The sequence below is a fragment of the Mustela lutreola genome, chromosome 6 (assembly GCF_030435805.1).
Source record: "Mustela lutreola isolate mMusLut2 chromosome 6, mMusLut2.pri, whole genome shotgun sequence".
Classification (NCBI taxonomy): Eukaryota; Metazoa; Chordata; class Mammalia; order Carnivora; family Mustelidae; genus Mustela; species Mustela lutreola.
In genome coordinates, this window is record NC_081295.1 from 71,837,580 (window position 1) to 71,860,067 (window position 22,488).

The 22,488-nt window shown below is 36.0% G+C and overlaps 1 protein-coding gene across 3 annotated transcripts in view; it reads right to left on the reverse strand.

Moving 5' to 3' along the window:
• Positions 1 to 22,488, reverse strand: part of LAMA2 (laminin subunit alpha 2) — a 645,363-nt gene that overhangs the window by 232,259 nt on the left and 390,616 nt on the right. For all 3 annotated transcript variants that reach the window (XM_059177585.1, XM_059177583.1, XM_059177584.1), the window contains 4 exons: positions 17,899 to 18,110; positions 12,006 to 12,112; positions 6,831 to 7,011; positions 3,214 to 3,350 (listed from right to left, as the gene is read on the reverse strand). In XM_059177585.1, the coding sequence (XP_059033568.1) occupies positions 3,214 to 3,350; positions 6,831 to 7,011; positions 12,006 to 12,112; positions 17,899 to 18,110 (637 nt within the window). The remainder of the gene's footprint in view (positions 1 to 3,213; positions 3,351 to 6,830; positions 7,012 to 12,005; positions 12,113 to 17,898; positions 18,111 to 22,488) is intronic.

Sequence of the window (22,488 nt, forward strand, 5' to 3'; positions counted from 1 at the left end):
CAATTTAATGAATAATTTCAAAGAACCAGTTTTTGGTCTCATTGTCTTTTCTCTCAAGTATTTTTGTTTTTATTGTTTTTCACTAATTATGCAAACTCCTTCATAAACTATGAGAAAGTTTCCCAATCTATTTCTTGAGGCCAGCTGTACCCCAATAACAAAATTATACATTAAACTACCAAAAAAGCCCCAAACTATGAAACAATATTCCTTATGAACAGAGACCCAGAGATCATTTACCAAATGCTAGCAAACATAATCTAAAATAATTTAAAGTAGATAATCCCTCATGATCAAGCAGGATTTATCTGAGGATTGTAAGTTGGGTCAACATTTGAAAAGCAAATAATGTGATTTACCATATTAACAGCTGAAAAAGAAAAAAATTATGTGATCATCTTAATAGATGTAGAAAATGCACTTTGTTAAAATTGGACATATATTCTTGATAAAATTAATAGCTAGGAATAGGAGGAATAGCCTCAAACTGATAAAGAGCATCTGTAAATAAAACACAGCTAACAACATACCAACATTCTGAATTGTAAAAGACTGAATGCCTTCTACTTCACGTAAAGAATAAGGCAAGGTTATTTGCTCCTGTCTGTGCAAGTCAACATTTTACTGCAATAGGTCAAGAAAGTGAAACAACATTTATACAGGTTGGAAAGGAAGAAGTAAAACTCAGTTTGCAGATGGTATGATTGTCTACATAGAAAGTCCTAATGAATCTACCAAAAATAACTAGAATAAGTATAGCAATGTTGCAGTATAAAAAGTTAAACATAAAAATAATTGCATTTTTAATGAAACAAATAACATTTTGTAAAAAAAAAAAATATGAAGCACAATGATAAATTTAACAGAACATGTATAAAACTTACACACCAAAACCTATAAAACATTGTTAAGAAAAAAATTATAGGCAACTAAATTAAAAAGTACATCATATTCATACATTGTAAGATGCAATATTCTTAAATGTTCATTCTTCCCAATGCAACCTGTAGATTCAGTGTAATCCCAATCAAATCCTAGAAGGCTTTTAATAAAGAAATTGATAAGCTACTTTAAAATTTATATGGAAATGCAACAGATCCAATGTACTCAAAAGATACGGGAAATGAAAAACAATTGGAGAGTTTACACCACCTCATTTCACACTGTGCTAGAAAGCTGCAGTGATGTAGACAGTACTGTGTTAGTCCAAGGACAGACATAGGTCAACAAAACAGAATAGAGTTCAGAAATGTCTGAAGGACATATACAGTCATTTTATTTTGATTGAAGTAATTCAATGGGGAAGAACAGTTTTTAAAAAATGATATTAGAAAAATTGGATATCCATTAAAAAATGAATTATAACCATTACCTCAAACCATAACAGAAAAATTAACACTTAAAATGAAATGTGGACCTAAATGTAAAAGCCAAAACTCTAAAACTTGAAGAAAAGTATCTTTAGATATTGACTTAAGCAAATATGTACTTCTTAGAAAATAAAAAGCATGCCATGAAAGGAAAAGACAATAAAAACTAGTCTTCATAAAAATTAGATGAAGATACTATAGAGGAAATAAAATGCAAGCTATCTAGTGGGAAAAAACAGTTATAGACCATATATATGTTAAAAGACTTATATCTAGGATACATAAAGGACACTTACAGCATATTACTGAGAAAACTAATGACCCAAAATAGAAAAGATTTGTATAGATATTTCCCCCAAGAAGATATATAAATGGAAAATAAATAAAATTATTCTCAATATCATTGGACATTAAAGCAATGCAATGATGTAAATAAACACCCCAATGAAGTGTCGGGAGGGATGTGAAGTATTCTTGTGATGAGAAATGAAATCGTACATCTACACCTATACTTTTGACTTATCCACTGTGTTCATAGCAAACTTACTCGTAATAACCTCACACTGGAAATGACCCAAATGCCCTTTAAATGGTAAATACATAAGCCACAGCATCTCAGCTAATGTAATTAAAATTAAAAATACCAATTAAAAATAATAAGCTACTAATAATATGCAACCATGTGGATAAATCACAAAGGCATTATACGAAGTAAAGGAAGCCAGACCAAAAATAATACTCCCCAGAGCAAACAAGACAAAACCTGAACAACAACATGGAATATGGCTCAATTTCTATTTATTTGTAGAAGTTACAGAACTACAGCGATAGAAGGAGAAGCAGTAGTGTCCTGGTGCTGATTGAGGGGTAAGGGGAAGTGGACTATAAGGGGACACAAGACATGGTTCTACAACTATAATCACTGATCAAAACTCACCACTTTAAATAAGTGAGTTGTATTTAATTAGTATTTCATAAAACACTGACAAAAATCCTGAACTCATCAACTTTCCTACCTAAACTTGAGTCTCCTATAATCCTTCTCGCAATAAATAATGTCATCTAATTTCCTGAAAAGCAAATCCCAGGACTCGCCCTTAAAAACTGTCTCTTTCTTAGCTTGCAGATCTATGAGTTTATCAAGTCAGCCCAGCAGTAATATAGCCCACTCCATCTTCATGGAGACTCATTGACGGGGTCCACACTTTGATCATCTCTCACCGATATAACTGCAACAGCCCTTATATACGTAACATAACATTACGGAATCTGGTCATGCCACGTTCTATGGTATGCCCATGGGCAAAATGAGGAGTCTTTCAAGCTCAAGGCTGTTAATAGGACTCCACAGAATCCTCTCAACTGCTTCTTAAAAACTGAAACCTATCTAACACGTATTGCCTGGAGTGCTGGGTCTGGTGCATAAACAATGAATTTTGGAACACTGAAAAAAAATAAAATTAAAAAAAAAAATTAAAACCTAGTCCTAACTGGGGGAGGCAATTACTATAGATTTTTGGCAAATTCCACTAATTAGTTCCTAATTTCCTTGTACTTTGCAGATAGTTCACTGGCTTAGGTATGAAGTTATTGCTATTTCTGGTTTTATTATAATTTTCCCTCTTTTTTGGTAAGAATCATGAATGAAGATTCATAAATGTGTACTTACTTCATCATATCTCCCACAGGTAAAATGTGAGATAGTGACTGCAATCACCCTTTGCTGATAGTTCTATACTGTTTTAAAATATAGTATTGGCTTTGAAATGCCTGCCTATAAAGCTTTAACAAAATAAATTTCTTAAAATATGATTGGATAAAATAAAGCAATCAATTAACTCACCTTACAACCAGTGGTGATGCTGTGGCCCCAGGTATTAGGTGCACATCTAGAACATTTCTCTCCAATGGTATTGGGAGGGCAAATACACTGACCAGTCTTTGGGTCACAATTATTTCCCAGATGGGAACAGGCACAAGCTTCATGGATGGAAAGAATAGTAAAATAGTAAAAATCTGATAGAAAGTACTGAGTTTATATGGGAATTTGTGCTGTTTTATTTTCTGTATCATGGGTAAGAATCCTCATTTATTTTGTATATCACAGTATTTTCCACAGAACAGTTGATCAATAAAATTATATGGTATTGTTTTTAATAATTTCAAAAAGTAACATATTCTTGGTTTTTCAACTAAGTTTAAAGAAAGAAAGAAATGGAATATCAGATTCTATGCTAACTGTATCTAGATACTATAAAGTTTAAATTTTTGTTTCTATAGTTATTCTAAGTTAAAAAGTAATTTTTCTATGCTGTATAGATTAATATTTCCTTCCTGCTGATGACTCTCTTTTGCAATAAAAACCAGTAAGCGCAACAGCCCTCTGAAACTCAGTGTATCAGGTATATAGTTATAATTGCCATACATCAGGATATTGTAAAAATTTAAAACAGATGAGTTATGTGTGTGTGTGTGCTTGTGTGTGTATATGAAGATATTTTTGAGTTTTGTTTACCACCAGCCTGTTCTTTTCAATAGATTTTTCATTTTCTTAGCTATGTGATATGAAGAGTACAAATTTTCAAAGAATGCAAAACTAAGATTTGAAAAAAATTGTTTCAGAAGCGCTTTACACTCACCTAAGATGAGCATTGTATGCCACTTATTAGCTACAGTTGACTCAGTAAGTATGTTTTAGTGCAGTGTTTCAAACTAAAGTGAAAGGGAGAAATACCATAGATTCTCGGTTTAAGACAGAAGAAACGAATATTTTAAGAAACCTTTGCATTGATTATATGATGATTAAATCTTTAAATGAAATACATTTAGAATATTTGAGTAAGTTCAGTTTTTTGTTTTTAAGATTTTATTTATTTATTTGACAGACAGAGATCACAAGTAGGCAGAGAGGCAGGCAGAGAGAGAGAGAGAGAGAGAGAGAGAGAGGGAAGCAGGCTTCCTGCGGAGCAGAGAGCCCGATGCGGGGCTCTATCCCAGGACCCTGAGATCATGACCTGAGCTGAAGGCAGCAGCCCAAACCACTGAGCCACCCAGGCGCCCCGTAAGTTCAGTTTTTAAGGGATCACAATTATCATTGTTCACAGCATTCTATATCAGCTATGAAAAATGTTTAGTATAATACTGGACATAAACACCAAATAAAGGTTAGCTGTTGTTTTTGTTATTATTATTGTTGTTGATTATTTCGTGCCAAAGGACTTAGTTTGTATATACCATTTATCAAGAAGAAAAATAGTTAACATTATGTTCAAATTTATGTGCTAAAAAAAGTCTTGGGACGGTTCTATTCATTACCAGCAAAAAGAAATTCTTTAAGCAGTTCCTCAGAGGAATCATAAAACTTAGTAGGGAGAAGATTTGAATGATTAGCTAGTTTTTCCCTGCCCAAACAGAATGTTTGCCACAATTCAGAATACTATTAAATACTGATAATAATCATAATAGTGATAAACACTTACATGATGCCTACATGCCAGGCAGTACTCTACATATTTTAAAGCCATTAACTCAACTAATTCTAAAAAAAAAAAAAAAAAAAAACAACAACAAAAAAAAAAAACAAACAAAGCATGAGCTAGATGTCATTGTTTTCTTGATTAAATAGATGAATTTTGTAGAGAGACAGCAGGACCCAGTCACTCAGCTGAGGTCACATAACTAGTTACCCAGGGAGCCACTAAACCAATCCAAGCTATTTGGTGGAAGTCATATCTTCAACCAGAATGCTATCCTGTCTGTTTGGGGCTATTTTCTATCTTATTTCTCTGGATTTGAATGCTACTAAGTTTGCATTTTTAATGTTATCCCCATTTCATGATTTTGGATAATGTTCTCTGTCTTACAGTTTCTGGTAGTGAATGTATTTGAATGCACGGTATCATTACATTAAATCACATTAACTGAACACGTTAGTAAGAGTTGGATTTAAAGAACAGTAAATTTTAGGGGCGCCTGGTTGGCTCAGTTGGTTGGGGGTCCAACTCTTGGATTCAGCTAGGGTTGTGGTCTCAGAGCCCTGGGATTGAGCCCTGCCTCAGGCTCTGTGCTCAGCTCAGAGGCTGCTTGAGATTCTCCCCTCTCCCCATTTTCTTTCCCCTCTGCTCCTCCTCCTGCTCAGGCTCTCTCTCTCAAATAAATAAATAAACAAAATCTTTAAAAAAAGAACAATATATTTTAAAATACAGCATTTTAATTTCTAGTATATACAGATATTGACTTAGAGATCATATATAGATTCTTAGATCTACAGTTATAACTTTCAGAATAACATAATGGCTTATCTTTATGATACAAAGTATATATTGAAAGTGGTTGAGAATATCCAAAAGGTATGGTTTTAAAAACAATTCAAAAGGGGTGCCTGGGTGGCTCAGTGGGCTAAGCCTCTGCCTTCAGCTTAGGTCATGGTCTCAAGGTCCTAGGATGGAGCCCCACATCAGGCTCTTTGTTCAGTGGGGAGCCTGCTTCCTCCACTCTCTTTGCCTGCCTCTCTGCCTGCTTGTGATCTCTCACTCTCTCTCTGTCAAATAAATAAATAAAATCTTAAAAAAATAAAATAAAATATAAAACAATGTGAGATATTATCCTGCCACTTCTTACATTAATTTGCTACAATGGTCAATAATGTTTTTAAAATCTTACCATGCATTTATCATGGTACTGAGAGGAGTATCATCAGTGTTGAATCAGTGAGTTTAGTGGGCAAAGGTGATACCTAGTGAATGTTGGAATAAGAGTCAATTCCAAATTAGTGGCATATAAATCAAGGTTAATGTTCAATCTTCACTTTCATCCGTAGTATGCTAATTCCTATTTTCTTAATTCATGATTTGTGGGAAGAACATGAGAACACTTCTTGTGGGAAATCATGGTTACAAATCTTCTTGCATTTCCCCAAGAACTAGCAAATACCTAGCACTAATTTGTTTCTTTCTTGGACCATCATAGATTTCAAGGAACATGAAAGTAGATGAAAATGTATTTTTTGTACCTGAAAATGGTATTCACTTCTCTGATCCTTGTAACAGTTTTGCAATAGGGAAAGGGAACATTGAACTGCATTAACTTGAGAGTGAAGTTTAAACTAAGAGAACGCTGGCAAAAGAAAAACTGAATATTTGACTTTTAGGCTATAGCAGCCGTTAAGTGAGTGACTGGCGATCACAGACAGGGAGGCATACAGCAGAATTGAGACCTGCTGATGGATTTTCTGAGTACTTGCAAGCTGTTATTTATAGGGCAATGTTTCACACTGCAATATACTTTTAGCTTATTTAAAATAAATATACATTACTTATTAGTTTAAATATTTTGGATCATGTATTTGTTGTCAAGGTGCCTTTGCTTTCAACTCTGGGAATGCAGAAGAATGAATTGCTACAGTTGCCAAAATGCCAAAACCAGAGAATGAACGCGTAGGGCTTAGTTTTATTTACAGACCTGTGCAGCCTCCTTCTTGGAAGTTGAAATAGCCACGAGCACAGCGGTCACATTTCTTTCCTGTCACTCCAGGTTGGCACCAACACTGACCGCTTTCTTCACAGTCGAATGATTTCGACCCAAAAGAATTGCAATTGCAGGGAACACACCCCCTCCCCGATTGTAGGCCAAAGGTTTCAGGCTGGCATAGAAAAGGAAAGAGAAAAATTAAACTTAAATTAATTAACTCATTATGAAACAAGATGCACAACACGAAAACGTAAGGTAGGAAAGAGGAACCTATGGATTGTTGAGGTTCTTCACTGATGTTAGGACAATGAGGTTGTAATTTGACTAATGGATCCTTTTCTACAAAATCCAAAAAGAAGAGTATGATTATTTTAAAATTTTATCAGAGTTTATAGCAGAATTAGGGTAAACTATCCTTCCTGTCGGCTATGTTTTCACCAGTCTTTCCTATATTTTCCAAGATTTTAACAGCAATGTGGGGAACTAATCTAGGGGGTGTTACTTATATTTTAAGTGAAACATTTACTTGTTTCATTCCTAATAATCTGAATTGATTAATTTGAGACCTTATGAACTCCTTCTGCTTGTTAAAAATGTTTTCGATATTATTGACCAGAAGCCTACAGTTAAAATTAATGTTTTTCCTCTAATATTTGATCTAATTTTTGTCATCTCTCCATAAATACTTCTAATTATCATTCTAGGGCTTACATTATAGATATAACTTAGAGATTTATGCCTATGCTGACAAAATAATTGGTTTACGAACATCTAGGTACTAGGGTTTCATTTTAACAACTAAAATTGATTTGAGAGGGCACACATCAAAGCACCAGATTAGGTAGATGAAAGAAAACTTTTATTCTCTGTTGAGTTATTCTTAGGCATATCTCTTATCTATGCATAACAAATAACTTTCTATGATCGGTTTTCATTACCAGCTTTGGCTTGAAGTACATGTTATCTGACCTATAGTGACGATGTTAGAAAGTGTGGATGGATTAAAAATTACCTCTACTAGAAAAATGGAAAGTGCATATCCTACTTAAAGTACAACAGGGTTGTATTTTAAAATATGAAGTGTGTCACATTATTATGGTATTTTAATCTGGGAAATTAGTCTTGGTAATTACTTCTTTGTAAAAAAATAATTCCTATTTGGGATTATTAGACTTAACAGTTACTTCCTGGTATGAATAAATCTTGCTATATAATGGGAGCCACCCAAAGAGAAACAAATAAGGCTCATTATATATTCTTGCCATTATTGTTAACAGTATGAAAAACAGTTCTAGAAAACAAAATCACACTGAAAATTACTCTCTTAAAATGAGTATAGCTAAGAACAGTTTTGGTTTTTAAGTATAAAATGGGTTGATAGAGTTTAATAATCATTTAATCTTTGTATTTACTGCTGGCTTTATTTTTATTTCCAGTTCAAATTCAGATGTCATCATATTATTGAAGAAGAAAGTGTGTTTGTGGAATCACTATATTGTACACCTGAAACTAATGTAACACTATATGTTAACTCTACTGATACTGAAACAAAATTTAAAAAATAAATGAAGAAAGTATCAGTTGTAACAAATGGCTTAACATACAATTTTGAAATTAAATTTCACTATATAAGGAAAGATTAAGACATATATGCTTTTTATTTATAATATTATACCTGACCTAGAGAAATAATCAGAAATTGAGAAAATGGGTTAAAGTATGAGCATGCCCATTACAGTATTATTTATGAGAGTAACTTCTCAGTGTTAGAAAGTTGAATGAATTAAATTAAATTTATAGCATTCATGCCATAAAATAATATGCCAACATTAAAATCCTGTTTTGAAACAGTTTTAATGAGAGGAATATGCTTAGGACATAGCATTATGCAAAATTTCAAAAAGCAGAATACAAAATTATATACACACTTTTATTCCAATTATATACCTCTAACGACACACATACCATTCAGGCACACACAACTAGAAACATATGTACATAGAAAAAAAGACTAGAACATACTACATTAAAATTGTTTTTAAAAATTCAAATCATAAATATATTTGCATTTCTTATGCAAAGTATTTTGCATATATTTCCTAAATTTTCTTAACTTAGATATCTGAATTGTAGAGAAAATACGTTAAGTTCATCTTTATTTCTTAAATTTTTTTTCACTTGGCATATCTATATATCTTTAATGGATATATCTATACAGTATTAAATAAACTTTCAAGTCATAGTTATTAAGAAAATTTCAAAGTTCATTATGTAAAAAAAGTAAGAAAAAATATCTCTACCATACTTTTCAAATATTTAAATAATGTAACTTTGAAGAGCTAAGTTACACTATAGAAACAAATTTCATCAACAAAATTTTAATGAATTTAATGTACAAAAATTTAATTCAGAGACTAGGGAAAATTTTTGTAGTAAACAAATTAAAAAAGTAGACGTTCCTAGTCAGTAACCGAGATTAATGAGAAACAGTCCCTAACCGGTGTCAATGAGAAGTCTGATGGTCTCCCAGAAATTATTTTCACTTGGGGTAATAATGACAATGAGCACTTATGTATTGCGCCTGCTGGGTGCCAAGCAGTGTTCTGAAGCCCTTTGCAAACATGAATTCATTTAATCCTCCAGACAATCCCGGGAAGTAGTTATTTCCATCACCTTTCAACAGAGTGAGGAAACTGAGGCCCAGAAAGGTCAAGTAATTTAATCGGCAGTGGGAACACGGTGGGCTGACATCCTCCAGTTTTTCTCTTGTGGATCCACTGGAGAGCTCACCCCAGGACATGCTTCTCCCAGTCAAAGACTGATGACAATAAATTACTAGAGCCTTCCTGCCCAATCCAGGATGCCTCTCTAATGGCTAAAGGGTGCTCGGGCACTCCCCTTCGGCCAGGCAAGCATTTGGCATTTTGGAAGAATCCTTCCTTTTCTCCTTTCACTTCCATCTGGCCTGCACCACAGGAGAAGTCTCCCTGCTCGTCATGCTCTCTCCTCCTTCATCTTTTATAGGCATTTCCTCCCCAAATCTCTTCACATCTGCTTCTTGAAGGATCCAACTGACAAAAACCCTACACAATGGGTTTGTGTACAGAAAGAGGGAAGGAACAGTCTTACAGCTAGGATGTGGTAAGACTGGGATTGGACCTGAGGCAGTCTGGTGTCAGAACTAGTGTTCTTAAAATATCAACAAAGAACCTAAAAATAATGTGCTTTTTTCCCCCCTTTTCTATTCCTTTGCTTTTTCCATTACTCTCACCTTCTATCCGTTACCTACTGCTCCCCCTACAGGCTGTCATTCTTTTCTGGCAAGTCTTGTGTCCTGTAACTCTGCAGCAGGGTCCTGGACCTAGTGTTCCTCCTTCCTCCTCCTTTCCCTCCCCTTCCTCCCTTTCTCTCTTCCTTTCAGTATTTGCTTTCTTTTGCCTTTTAAGATGGGGGCGGTGAGGTGCTAAACTTCTGTAGTAGAAAACATGCTTCCTTACTTTATGTATGTGGTATATTTGTAGGATGTGAAAATGTGTGACTTGTGGTAACTATGGGCAAACTTATGATGTGGAAAAGTCTCAAAGCCATCAATTATGATGAAATGTTACCAGAATAACAGAGCAGTGGGCTACATTTTCTTGGGAAAATCACTTTCTCTGCTAGATATCCCTTCATTTGTTCATTCATAGAAGTCAATTTGCTCCAAATGATGCCTGCAAGTCCTCCCACTTCTAAGATCATAGGCTTCTACAAATAAGCTTTCATTTCTCCAGATCCATGGTTAGTTGGGACTTTTATGAAACTTGAATATACTTTTAAAAATACACCAATAGGGGTGCGTGGGTGGCTCAGTGGGTTAAAGCCTCTGCTTTCGTCTCAGGTCATGATCTCAGGGACCTGGGATAGAGCCCCACATTGGGCTCTCTGCTTGTCAGGGAGCCTGCTCCGCCCCCCCCCCCTACCTCTCTGCCTACTTGTGATCTCTCTGTCAAATAAATAAATAAAATATTTAAAAAAAATACACCAATATAACTCCTTCCAAAGGCAAGGCTGGAAGCAGGAACTGCCTAGTGTTTACATTTACAGCTGGCACACTGAGCAACCACGACTGGGAACAAGGCCATCGGGGAAGGTCCGCTACAGCACACAGAACACGACATGCGGAGGCATGAGCCATGCACTGCCTCGGGGATTACCGGAGCGGGGGCCCGATAGGCTCCCCGAGGGCACCCGCTGGAGCTGCTGACAGCCCACCTCTGAGGAGGCCCCAGCACCCGCTGCGCTCTCTGTGACCGCTCCTCCTGCCGCTGTGCCTGCATGCTGAGGTGGCACTGTCGCCCTACGAAGCCAGATTTACAGGCACATCTTCCTGTCCCATCACACCACGGCGTCACAGAGCCAACGGGATTGCAGTCACATAGCACACAGAATTGCTTCTCTGGCTCCCACCACATACTGGGCTTTAAAAGCCAACAGAAAATAGAAACAAAGGAACAAAAGAGCATTTGATATTATTCAAGAGATTGACGCAGATGATATTCTCAAACTGCCTACAGAGAGGCCACTTTGCCATCTGAGAAGTGCTTGTTTTGTTGAACAGCATTTATCACCAAAATACATATTTATAAGAAAGAGGTAGTGTGGCTCCGTCACCCTCGTGGAGGGATTGAAGGTGCTTGCCATCCGGAAGGCAGGGTGATATGTTCAAGAACAGAGAGCAACATATTTGGACTCTTTTATTTCCTTTTAGAAAAAACAATGTCTCTAAAAATATGTGGATTAGCTTCTCTACTGGAAATTTCAGTTAAGTAGAATTTGCTAAAAACAAAGGGTGTGATGCATTTCCTTCTGCCAGCATAAGAGCAAAGAGTGTTTTACTCACCATAGACTGGGACTAACATGATGCGCTATTTGTTTCAAAAACATCTGAATTGCACAAATACTCCACATATTCACTGCCAAGGAAAGATACATTGAAGGTCAAAAGCTAAAGTTCAGCGATTTTTTTTTCTATTTTGGAAAAAACCTTTCGATGATCCCAGTGCTGGTACATATAGAATTGCATGATCCTGAACTCCTCTCTCCATATGTTTACTACGCACATCGTTGAAGCCTCATGAACATTTTCCAGGAGGAAGTGATTCTTCATCAGCTCCTGCTCCTTACCTTACACTCATCACACCGCCGTCCCTGCACGTTAGGTTTGCACTCACACTGTCCCGTCCTGGCATCACAACGCTCAGAGAAGGAGCTGTTGACATGACAGCGACAAGCTGCAAAAAACAAGAGTGATCTGTGGTTGGGAAAACACTTCCTGGAGTATTAAGAAGCTTACTAAATAATAATATCCCCCAGATGGTAATGCTGGAATTCAGTTTTGATGATGATACATGTAAAGCTATATCATAATGCCTGGCATATAATATGTTGTTAAAACATTACTGTAATCATTATTATCCCAATTTTGAGAGTGAATTTATAAATGTTTATATAATCTGTATTATTTTATATCTATTGTGTGTGTATGTAGACACACATATATGAACAAACACACACACCTTTAAGATTAGAAAAGTATGTAAGACAGAGGAACTAAGCAGATCTTTTTTCCAAAGAGGACATCAATGTGGCCAGCAGACACAGGAAAAGAGATTCAACATCACTAACCGCCAAAAAAATGCAAATCAACACCACAATGAGATATCACCCGATACCTATTAGAATGGCTGTTATCAAGAAGACAAGAAACAACAGATGCTGGCAAGAATGTGATGAAAAGGGTACTCTTGCACACTGTTGGTGGGAATGTAAATTGGTCCAACCACTTGGGAAAACAAGGTGGAGTTTCCTTAAAAAATTCAAGCTAGAAATACCATACAATCCAGCAATCCTACTACAGGATGTACACTTAAAGGAAATGAAAACAGAATTTCAAAGAGATATATACACTCTCATGTTTACTGCAGTACTATTTACAATAGTCAAGATCTGGAAATAATGTCCATCAAGGATGAAAGGATTAAAAAAAAAAGAAAAATGTATGGTGTATATAAATGGAGCATTATTCAGTCTCGACAAAGAAGAATATTCTGCCATTTTCAACAACATGGATGGACCTTGACCACATTATACTAAGTGAAATAAGTCAGACAAAGAAAGCCAGCTACTGCATGATACCACCTATACATGAAATCTGAAAAAAAATCAAACCCATAAAGAACAGGTAATAAAATGGTAGTTTACCAAGGGATGGATGGTGGGGCATAAAACTGCTATTGTTTAAGGGTTCACACTTGCAAGTAGTAAATAATAAGTAGTAAATAAGCTATAGTGCTCCAATACACAGTATAAGGAATATAGACAATATTGTGTATATTGTATATATTGTGTAATAGAATAAATATTGCTACAGTGGCAATCATATTGTAATATTGTAATATATAGGTATATCAAAGTTACATGTGTATACCTTAGATTTACACAATGTTATATGTCAAATATATCCAGTTAAAAAGAGTATAAGATGAAAACACTGTGTTAAGTCTATTAGGAAAATACCATTATAATTTTTAAAAGTCACTTTGTTTTGCAACTTATATACTATTTTCAATACATTTGGTTTAAGTACTCTTTTGTCATTTCTGTGTTATGAAGTTGTTTGATGCTATTCTGAGATATATAATAAATCGGTCTAAAAATTAAATGGTATTTTCACAAACAGAACATAATTAATGGCTCACTCTGTACCTACAAGTGTATTTTCAGTGGTACCTATAAACGCACTGACACAAGGGGAGACGACACAGGAATTTAGAATATTCATAGGTGGTTTTGGTAAATTTTGTGCAATGCCTCATGTCTCTGGATACTTTGATTTTGAGCACAACTTAAAAATACATTATAAATAGCTATTCCATTGGCCTATGCTATTTTCCTGTTCATCTGACTCAAGGTTGGGCTTAGTTTTACTGCTTTCCTAAAAATGGCTGAATTTTTCTCCCAGCAATTTTGCCTTCAGTTTCTGCTAACTTGATACAAATTTGGTACCCATTGAGGGACTGGCCTTAGCAGCAGCTGTGATTTTCCCTAGGGAATAACCCTAAAGCATACTCAATAGCAGGGATGTGAGAAAAAGCTAACACAATATTTTCTGTAAATATCTATTTCATTTGATAGTAGAAATGTTGAATATACTTTAAATTTCTTTTTTAAATTAATTTTTTTTTAAATGAGAGTAGTTGACATGCAATGTTACATTAGTTTCAGGTGAACACCGTAGTAGTTCAACAAGTTTATACATTACACTATGTTCACTACAAGTGTAGCTGCCATCTTTCCCCATACTTCCTTTTAAAATATAATTTTAATTTCTTTATGTGAATCTCATATATACTATAGTTCAATTTTTAAGATTCCACATAATCTAGAAGTTATTTTTTTCTTAGAATGAAGAATATAGGATTAAATTTACCATAAATTGATATCATCTTAGAAATAACAAAAGCAGGGGGCGCCTGGGTGGCTCAGTGTGTTTAAAGCCTCTGTCTTCGGCTCAGGTCATGATCCCAGGGTCCTGGGATTGAGCCCCACATCAGGCTCTCTGCTCAGTGGGGAGCCTGCTTCCCCCTCTCTCTCTGCCTGCCTCTCTGCCTACTTGTAATCTCTGTCAAATAAATAAATAAATAAATAAATAAAAATAAATAAATAAAATAACAAAAGCAGTTATAGGATACAAAATCAATGTACAGAAATCTGTTGCATTTCTGTACACCACTAATGAAATGGCAGAAAGAGAAATCAAGGAATCAATCCCATTGACAATTATACCCTAAGTCAAAAGATACCTAGGAATAAACCTAACCAAAGAGGTAAAAGATCTATACTCTGAACGCTATCAAACTCTTAGGAAAGAAATTGAAGATGACACAAAGAATGGAAAAACATTCCATGCTCATGGAATGAGAGAACAAATATTGCTAAATATAGCAAAAAATGAACAGCTAAATATATTAAAAAATAGATACACTGCCTAAAAATATATACATTTAATGCATATTTTTTTCCACAGAGCTAAAACAAACAATCCTTACATTTTTATGGAACACAAAAGACCCCAAAGAGCCAAAGCCATCTTAAAAAAAGCAAAGCAAAGCTGGAAGCATCACAATTCTGGACTCCAAGTTGTATTATAAAGCTGTAATAATCATCAAGACGGTATGGTACTGGCACAAAAATAGACACATTGATCTTTGGAACAGATCCACAGATCTATGGAACAGAATAGGAAACCCAGAAATGGACCCACAACTATATGGTTTACTCATCTTCAACAAAACAGGAAAAAATATACAAGGGAAAAAAGCCAGTCTCTTCAACAAATGGTGTTGGGGAAACTAGACAGAAACATGCAGAAAAATGAAATGGGGCCACTTTCTCACACCATACACAAAAATAAATTAAAAAAGGATGAAAGACCTAAACTGAGACATGAAACCATCAAAATCTTCGAGGACAACACAGACAGGAATCTCTTTGATGTTGGCCATAGCATCTTCTCACTAGATACATCTCCAGAGGCAAGGGAAACAAAAGAACTATAGGGACCTCATCAAGATATAAATAGCTTCTGCACAGTGAAGGAAACAATTGACAAAACTGAAAGGCAACCTATGAAATAGGAAAAGATATTTGCAAATGATATATCTGATAAAGGGTTAGATCCAAAGTCTATAAAGAATTTATCAAATTCAATACCCCCAAAAATAAATAACCCAGTTTCTTAACCCAGTTGAGAAATGGGCAGAAGACATGAATAGTCATTTTTCCAAAGAAGACATCCAGATAGCTAACAGACACATGAAAAGATTCTTAATACACTCAGCATCAGATAAGCACAAATCAAAACTACAATGATATATCACCTCACACCAGTCAGAATGGTTAAAATCAACAACACAGGAAACAACAAATGTTAATGAGGATGCGGAGAAAGGGGAACCGTCTCACACTGTTGGTGGGAATGCAAGCTGGTAAAGACACTCTGGAAAACAGTATGGAGGTTTCTCAAAAAGTTAAAAATAGAAGCACTGGCATTTTTAAGTGAAATATATGACCCAAACTATAACATATATATTTAAAAAGAAAAAATGTATTTCTTTGTAGTGGTATACTTTCCATGAACCAACCTAAAGAAAACTAAAATAACGATTTATCATGAATTTTCTCTTCTTGAGGGTTTACTACCTATGCACAGATGAGCTATAAAATATATGAAAAATTATAAAAATAGATAATATATTTCTTAGGCTGAAGAACATTAAAAACCCTAATCATTTCTATATGTACTTCACAGCAAGTGGTATAAAATTGGTGATAGTTTAAGAATGTTTTTATACCATATTCTCCTACATGTTCTTATTCCATAGATCCCCAGTTTACCACAATAAAATGAGTGGAAAGATCTCCTCAACTTTATTGAGGGAACTACTGGAAGATAGAAAAAGAGCCCTAAAATGAGCCAAACACAGATACAACTACCACGAGCACTACTGCCAAAGGAGCTACCATGTGTGAGCCTCCCAGCCGCCCTGACCCCTGCGGCAGGGCACTGGGTACTCCCTGTGGCTAGATCCTTTAATCCACACCCCCCCACCCCCCCGCACAAAATCATGACCTTTTATGTAAATGAGGAAACTGAATCTTCATGAGGCCAACGGTCTTGTCCAGGGTACGTAGCTAGAAACTGTAGATCTTAGATGATGTCTTTGAATGGGAGAATTTCTTAAGCTTCCTATGATTTTACACAAGAAAACCTACAATGTTTAAAGGCACTACTGTGCCTGTTGGAAATTTTGCTTTAAAAAAAATTCCAATTTATAGGTGATAGTCATCAATGCTTATTGTTCTAGAGAGCGATTTATGGATTTTGTTTGTGGCTTTTTAATAAAAGGTGAAATATTTACTTGATCTGAAGAGACCAGAGTATGAGAGTGAGAGTGATTTGTTTTTAATTTAACAAACTGTCATTTTTAAAGTACAAAAATCTGGCACTCATCTTCCCAACCTGTGAGAAGAAAGGCACATTTGTTATTGAAATGGGGTCTCCTACCTGGTCTTTGGTGCTTAGAGCAGGGACAATAACAAGACACTACAGTGGTTTCTATAATTTTGCAGCTCCTAGGTCCCAACTGAATGACTGGAAGAACCCCTTCTTATATAATGAAGTGGGCAGAAGTGAACTGTGGATATTATAACCTGACCTACCTACAGATTATGGCAGCAGGTGAAGTCAAGGATGGTATAAAAATGCTCAGGTGCAGACATGGACTCACCTTCCACTGGATTCTGCACAGAAAGCTTTCCTTTTCCCATTACTGCTAATATGAAGCATTAGTAAATTATATGCAGTGTCAAATAAGACAGCTAAGGAGGAGGAGGTGACAGGAGAAATGTACTGATTAATATGGGTGAGGCCCTACAATAGCCAATTTTGTGAAAGGAAATGCGGAAATAGCATTCTGTGAATAGTCCTAAGGTGAAGGTCAATTATTCAACAATTACAAATGCCACTGCATAGAAATATGGGCAGAATTTTACACCTATTATGAAATGCAAGAATGTAAAGTTCACATGTGAAAGCATAACAGATGAACACCTATAAACAGGTACCAAAGCAATCACAGGGACAGATAAATTCATTTTAAGAAAATGATTATCACTGAGATACACAATAAGGATAAATGGGGCTTACCTAATTTCTAGTCTTCTCTCCTATTGTGGGCATAAGTTTGTTTTACTAATCTTCATTGCACACATCTACAAAAATGTGTGCGTCATTTAAAAAACAACAACCCTTTGACAAGGCAGCGATTTTCAAAGGATGGACTCTACTCGTACAAAGAAATATTTTAAAAGGTGCAGACTCTGTATACAGGCTCTGGTTCTATGATACATGTATCCACCTCATCTCCTTCCCTCCAATCCCCAATCAAGAACTCATCAGCTGCTTTGAGGTGCAATGCATCAATTCTGTCAGGGGCGTCAGTAGTTCAGGACTTACGCTGACAGTTCTTTGCATCCACGGCGTCTCCAAAATACCCATCAGCACAGAGCTCACAGAAGCGGCCTGTTGTACCTGGCTTACATATCAGACAGGACCCAGACAAGCTGTCACAGCTGCCAGGGATGGAGAAGTCAAGGTTGTCATTGCACTGGCATGGCTGACATGATCCTCCGGGTACAGAAGGTTGTCCAAAATAGCCTTCTGCACACCTACGGGGAAAAATTTCATCAGTGAGTATCTGGGAGGAACTCACAAAACCCACTGGGGGCAATGTTTGTATATTTTTCACGCTACCCTCTCCCAGGATGATAAGCTTTCCTTTTAAGTGTTCCTTCTCTCGAATGCAAGGTGATTAAAAAATGTTTTTCTATAACTGTAGTGTAGATACAAGATGAAATCCTGCCAGCCCCACTAGTAATTAGATTTCAGCCAGGAAAAAAAAAAAAAAAAAAATCTTGTCACTGGCACCGAAGACGAGACCAAAGCATAATAAGAAATCTGCTGTTGGCACTCCGGAGGAATCCAGGTCCATGTTGGAAAGCCTTTGTAGTGCAACACATCATATATATCTACTCCAATTGGTTGTTTTCTGTACAAATATGTAAGGTTCACATTTTTTGTTGTTGCTGTAACAAAAGCTTGTTATGAGGAAACAGACTTGCAAGGAAATTCAGCAGTGAGAACTCAGAATTTATTAAATAGAAAATTGTGACTCCAAAGAGTCTCATTATTATTCAGATGGGGCTGTGGGTATGTCTGTGTTAATAATAGGTTTGTATATATTTGCATTTCCATAAAGAGGCAGATTTTCACTGAAGAGCCTTTCCCAAGAAGCAGGTATGCCAGCATCTTGGGGTAACAAGCTGTAAGGTGATGCTTAATTGTGCCCACAACTCGTATTAACAAACTCTAGGTCTCTCTCTCTCCCTCTCTCTCTTTTTTTTTAAGGACTAAATGCTATTTTACATATTATTGGGAAAAAAAATTGTTTATTTATGAGGCATAGCAGAGATGATTTTTAAAATTGTAGTATTAAATTTCCCTTTATCCATATGTTGTTTCAAAATGCTACTTAATGTCACAGATGCACAGATACAGGGTTTCAGGAGGCATCTATTTATATTCTGCTCTGTCTTCTGTTTCAGTTACATTTGTTCACGCTTCATATTAAACCACACTTGCCAAAGGAGAAGCAAAACAGGGCCTTTCTAGTCTTACAGTCAGGCTGGCTCTGTCATCTGTGCCATCTTAGCAAAATAAAAAGTCTTTTGCGGCAAAGATCAAAATTGAAGGGGAACAAAAACAATGTGGGAGAATATCATTTCAATAGTACACTACTTTTATGCTCATCGATTTGCAGATATATAAGCCACTGTGTAGAGAAATGCTCTCTACCATTCAAAATAGAAATTATTTAAATCCATTACATCATGTGAGGGCATTTTAATAACATCACAACTATGGGCCAAAGTCAATGACTCTGAGTTTTCTAGAACACTTAAAAGTGCCATAATAATTGTTTTTTTTTTAGAGGATTAACCTTTTACCATAATTTTTAAAAATGAGATTACTAGTTTTAATTATATTCACAAAATATTGTATAAATTGCAAAAGCCATAGTATAAATATTGTTTGGAAGAATACATCACCCACAAATATAATTGCTTATTAATTATCTACTGTAAAATATGAACTAACATTTTAGTGTATATAATTTCCCCACAATCTCTTCAGAAGTGGTATTCCATAAAGAAAATAGGAAGACACTTTTGAATTTTAATCCAATTCTCCTTGCCTTACTTGATATGCAGAGCTTATGATCACATCCACATATACTCTCATCTCATTTTGTTTACCATTAACAGACAGACTTTGCTCCACTAGAATAACGATATACAATGATCATTATCGCAGCCAACAAAACCCCATTATTTTCAGCTCAGTTTCCTCAAAATGACTTACTGCCCTCAGGAGAGATGGCATTATATAATAAGATCTGGGAATTTTTCTCAACATGGATACCAATTAGTAAGCCCCCAATTCTTCCACAATAAAAAGGAACCCTTTTTTCATGAGAAAATTATAACAATCAAGTAGACTAATGGAAGAAGCATCTTTTCCTTTTTGTTATAGAACATGTAGGAAAGCATACTGAATATACATGATAGATAATTCATATGCTGCTCTATAAAAAGTGTGCATTCAAGTTCTATTACTGGTATGTATATGCATGTGTGTTTCCATACATAGTATAGTAGTTTGAGAGACATAAAAATGTGTCGGTAGAAATTAAAATGTAATTCTAGGGTCAGGGACTATAATACTGCTAATCATATACTTTTGTTAATAAGTGTTTTATATCTGATCAAGTTGGAGTCACTTAATTAAAATTAGTGTGAATAATAGCCCTTTAACCCTTGCCAGCCTCTCAGTTTTTCACTCTACAAAAACTAATTGTAATTTGAAATCTCAGGGTCTCCCACTTTCATATGTAAGGCAGAATGAGGACACTTCTTAGCAGTTTATTGGATTCCTTGCTACAGGTGGACATCCTGACAATACAAAGTCACTGTTTCTTTCCACATATGCTAACTTTTTTCATACCAAACTGCAATATTTTAGAAAGAGAACCTTTAATGTAGATGAGATTCTAGAGTCACATGCCATTATGTAATATGATACTTTCTGTTGATGAATCAGGAACAATATTAGAGAGTGAGAGATGACAGATGGAGAGCAGAGGGAGAGGGAAGAGAGCAAAAGTGAAGAGAAATGGCAATGAGAAGTGCAGAGCAACACTGGCAAGATTTCTTTTCCTCCGCTGCATCATTTTTTTCAATAACTTTTGGCTAAAGTATGTGGCCTACAGTCTCAGTCAGTATCTATAGACTAAACACAGTACTTCGATATCTATGAGCATACTAGAAAAGCTCTCACTCTTTTCCTCTCCTGCCCTTACTCAAATACCTATGGAACATTTCATCAGGCTAATATAAATAAGGCACAATCTTGATGCTGCTGCCCATGGAGAAGAAAGACGTACTTAAAAATGTAGCAGGGAGCTACTGCAGATATGCCAACATCCTCATAGAAGCACAGAAAAGGGCAACCAATTCAGATTAGGAATCATTAAGGACCCTTTCAGGATGATAGAGTTGAACTGGAAAACTTGAGCAGGATGAGTCTCACGTGGAGAGCTGGAAGGGCTGCAGAGGGAACAGTATTGGTGAAGGCACAGAGGAGGGTGGCTGGAGTGGCTATGCAATAGGTATGCATTCTTACTACTTCCCCTGTGACTGAATCAGTTAAAGACTGGGTGGGTTTGTCTGCTTATGTGGTTCCTTTCTGCAAATTAGGAGAAGAAAAGGGTCCTCTTTGAGCATATGCAGAAAAACGAAGAGAGAGTGGACATACTGAGCAGCCCGGGACGTAAGCTCCTAAACTCCCTCTCGGCTGAGTACTTTTGTGCATTCTACAACCTGTACAACCACATAGGAGCAGACTTTGGAAACCTTACTTGGAGTCACAATGTTGCTAATGATATTACTGAGTTAAGTGTGACCATCTTGCTTTTTCTATTTCTGTGACTATACACTCCATGTCCGAGACTCAAGGGCTCAAGGAGACTCAGGCATGAGTAGAAATTCTCAGCAGTATCGTGGTACTACAGCAATTAGACTCAATTCAAAGTCAGGAATTTATGAAGCAGAGAATATCTAAATAGGATTTTGGAACTGAAACTTAAAAAGCAATAAGAATTTTTTCTGACCTAGAATATGAATCATATGGATAAAACTATAGGTGAATTTTCTGAATTACAAGCAATTAGGTTCCAATACCTTCTGCACTCTCAGTGGCATTGTGAAAGGAGTCTTAACTTTGACCTCTCTCTCCTTACATGAGGAGCTGTTAAAAATTTGCCAGCTAGGGAGGGGACAGGGCTTTGGGGGTCCCTGTACCTCATTAAGTTTCACGTGGTCCAATATATCCTACTGGGTCAACTTGCCACATTCTTTTTCCTTAAGATTTATTTATTTATTTTGTGTGTGGAGGGAGGGAAGGTGTAAGAAGGTGGGGGAGAGAATCTCAAGACTCCCCACTGAGCTCAGAGCCCGCCCATATGGGGCTTGATCCCACAACCCTGAGATCATGATTGAGCTGAGACCAAGAGTCAGATGCTCAACTGATTGTGCCACTTAAGCACCCTGCCACAGTCTTTTTAAGTGTCTCTCCATTAAGTATGATATATTGCTGAGTATGATATATATGATATATACTTTCAGAATAAGATTCTGGAAGTAGCTTAGTGACCAGTAGAGCAAATGTGACTAGCATTTAGCTCACTTTTTCTCCATGTTCTTTTAAATTTTTCCTGATGCTCCAATACTCATCCTTTTTCACCCTTCAAGGTATTTTCTTTGTTTTTCTATCTTTTCTCCTCCTTGACAGTGACAGATGCCCAGAATCTTAGAAAAGTGCCATGATGAATACCTCATTCTCTCATTCTCTCTCCATTTCTCTTTTATTTAAAATACTCCCCAGAGGAAAGCCGCAATATCTGAAAGTATGGGTGCTTGGGCCCCAAGA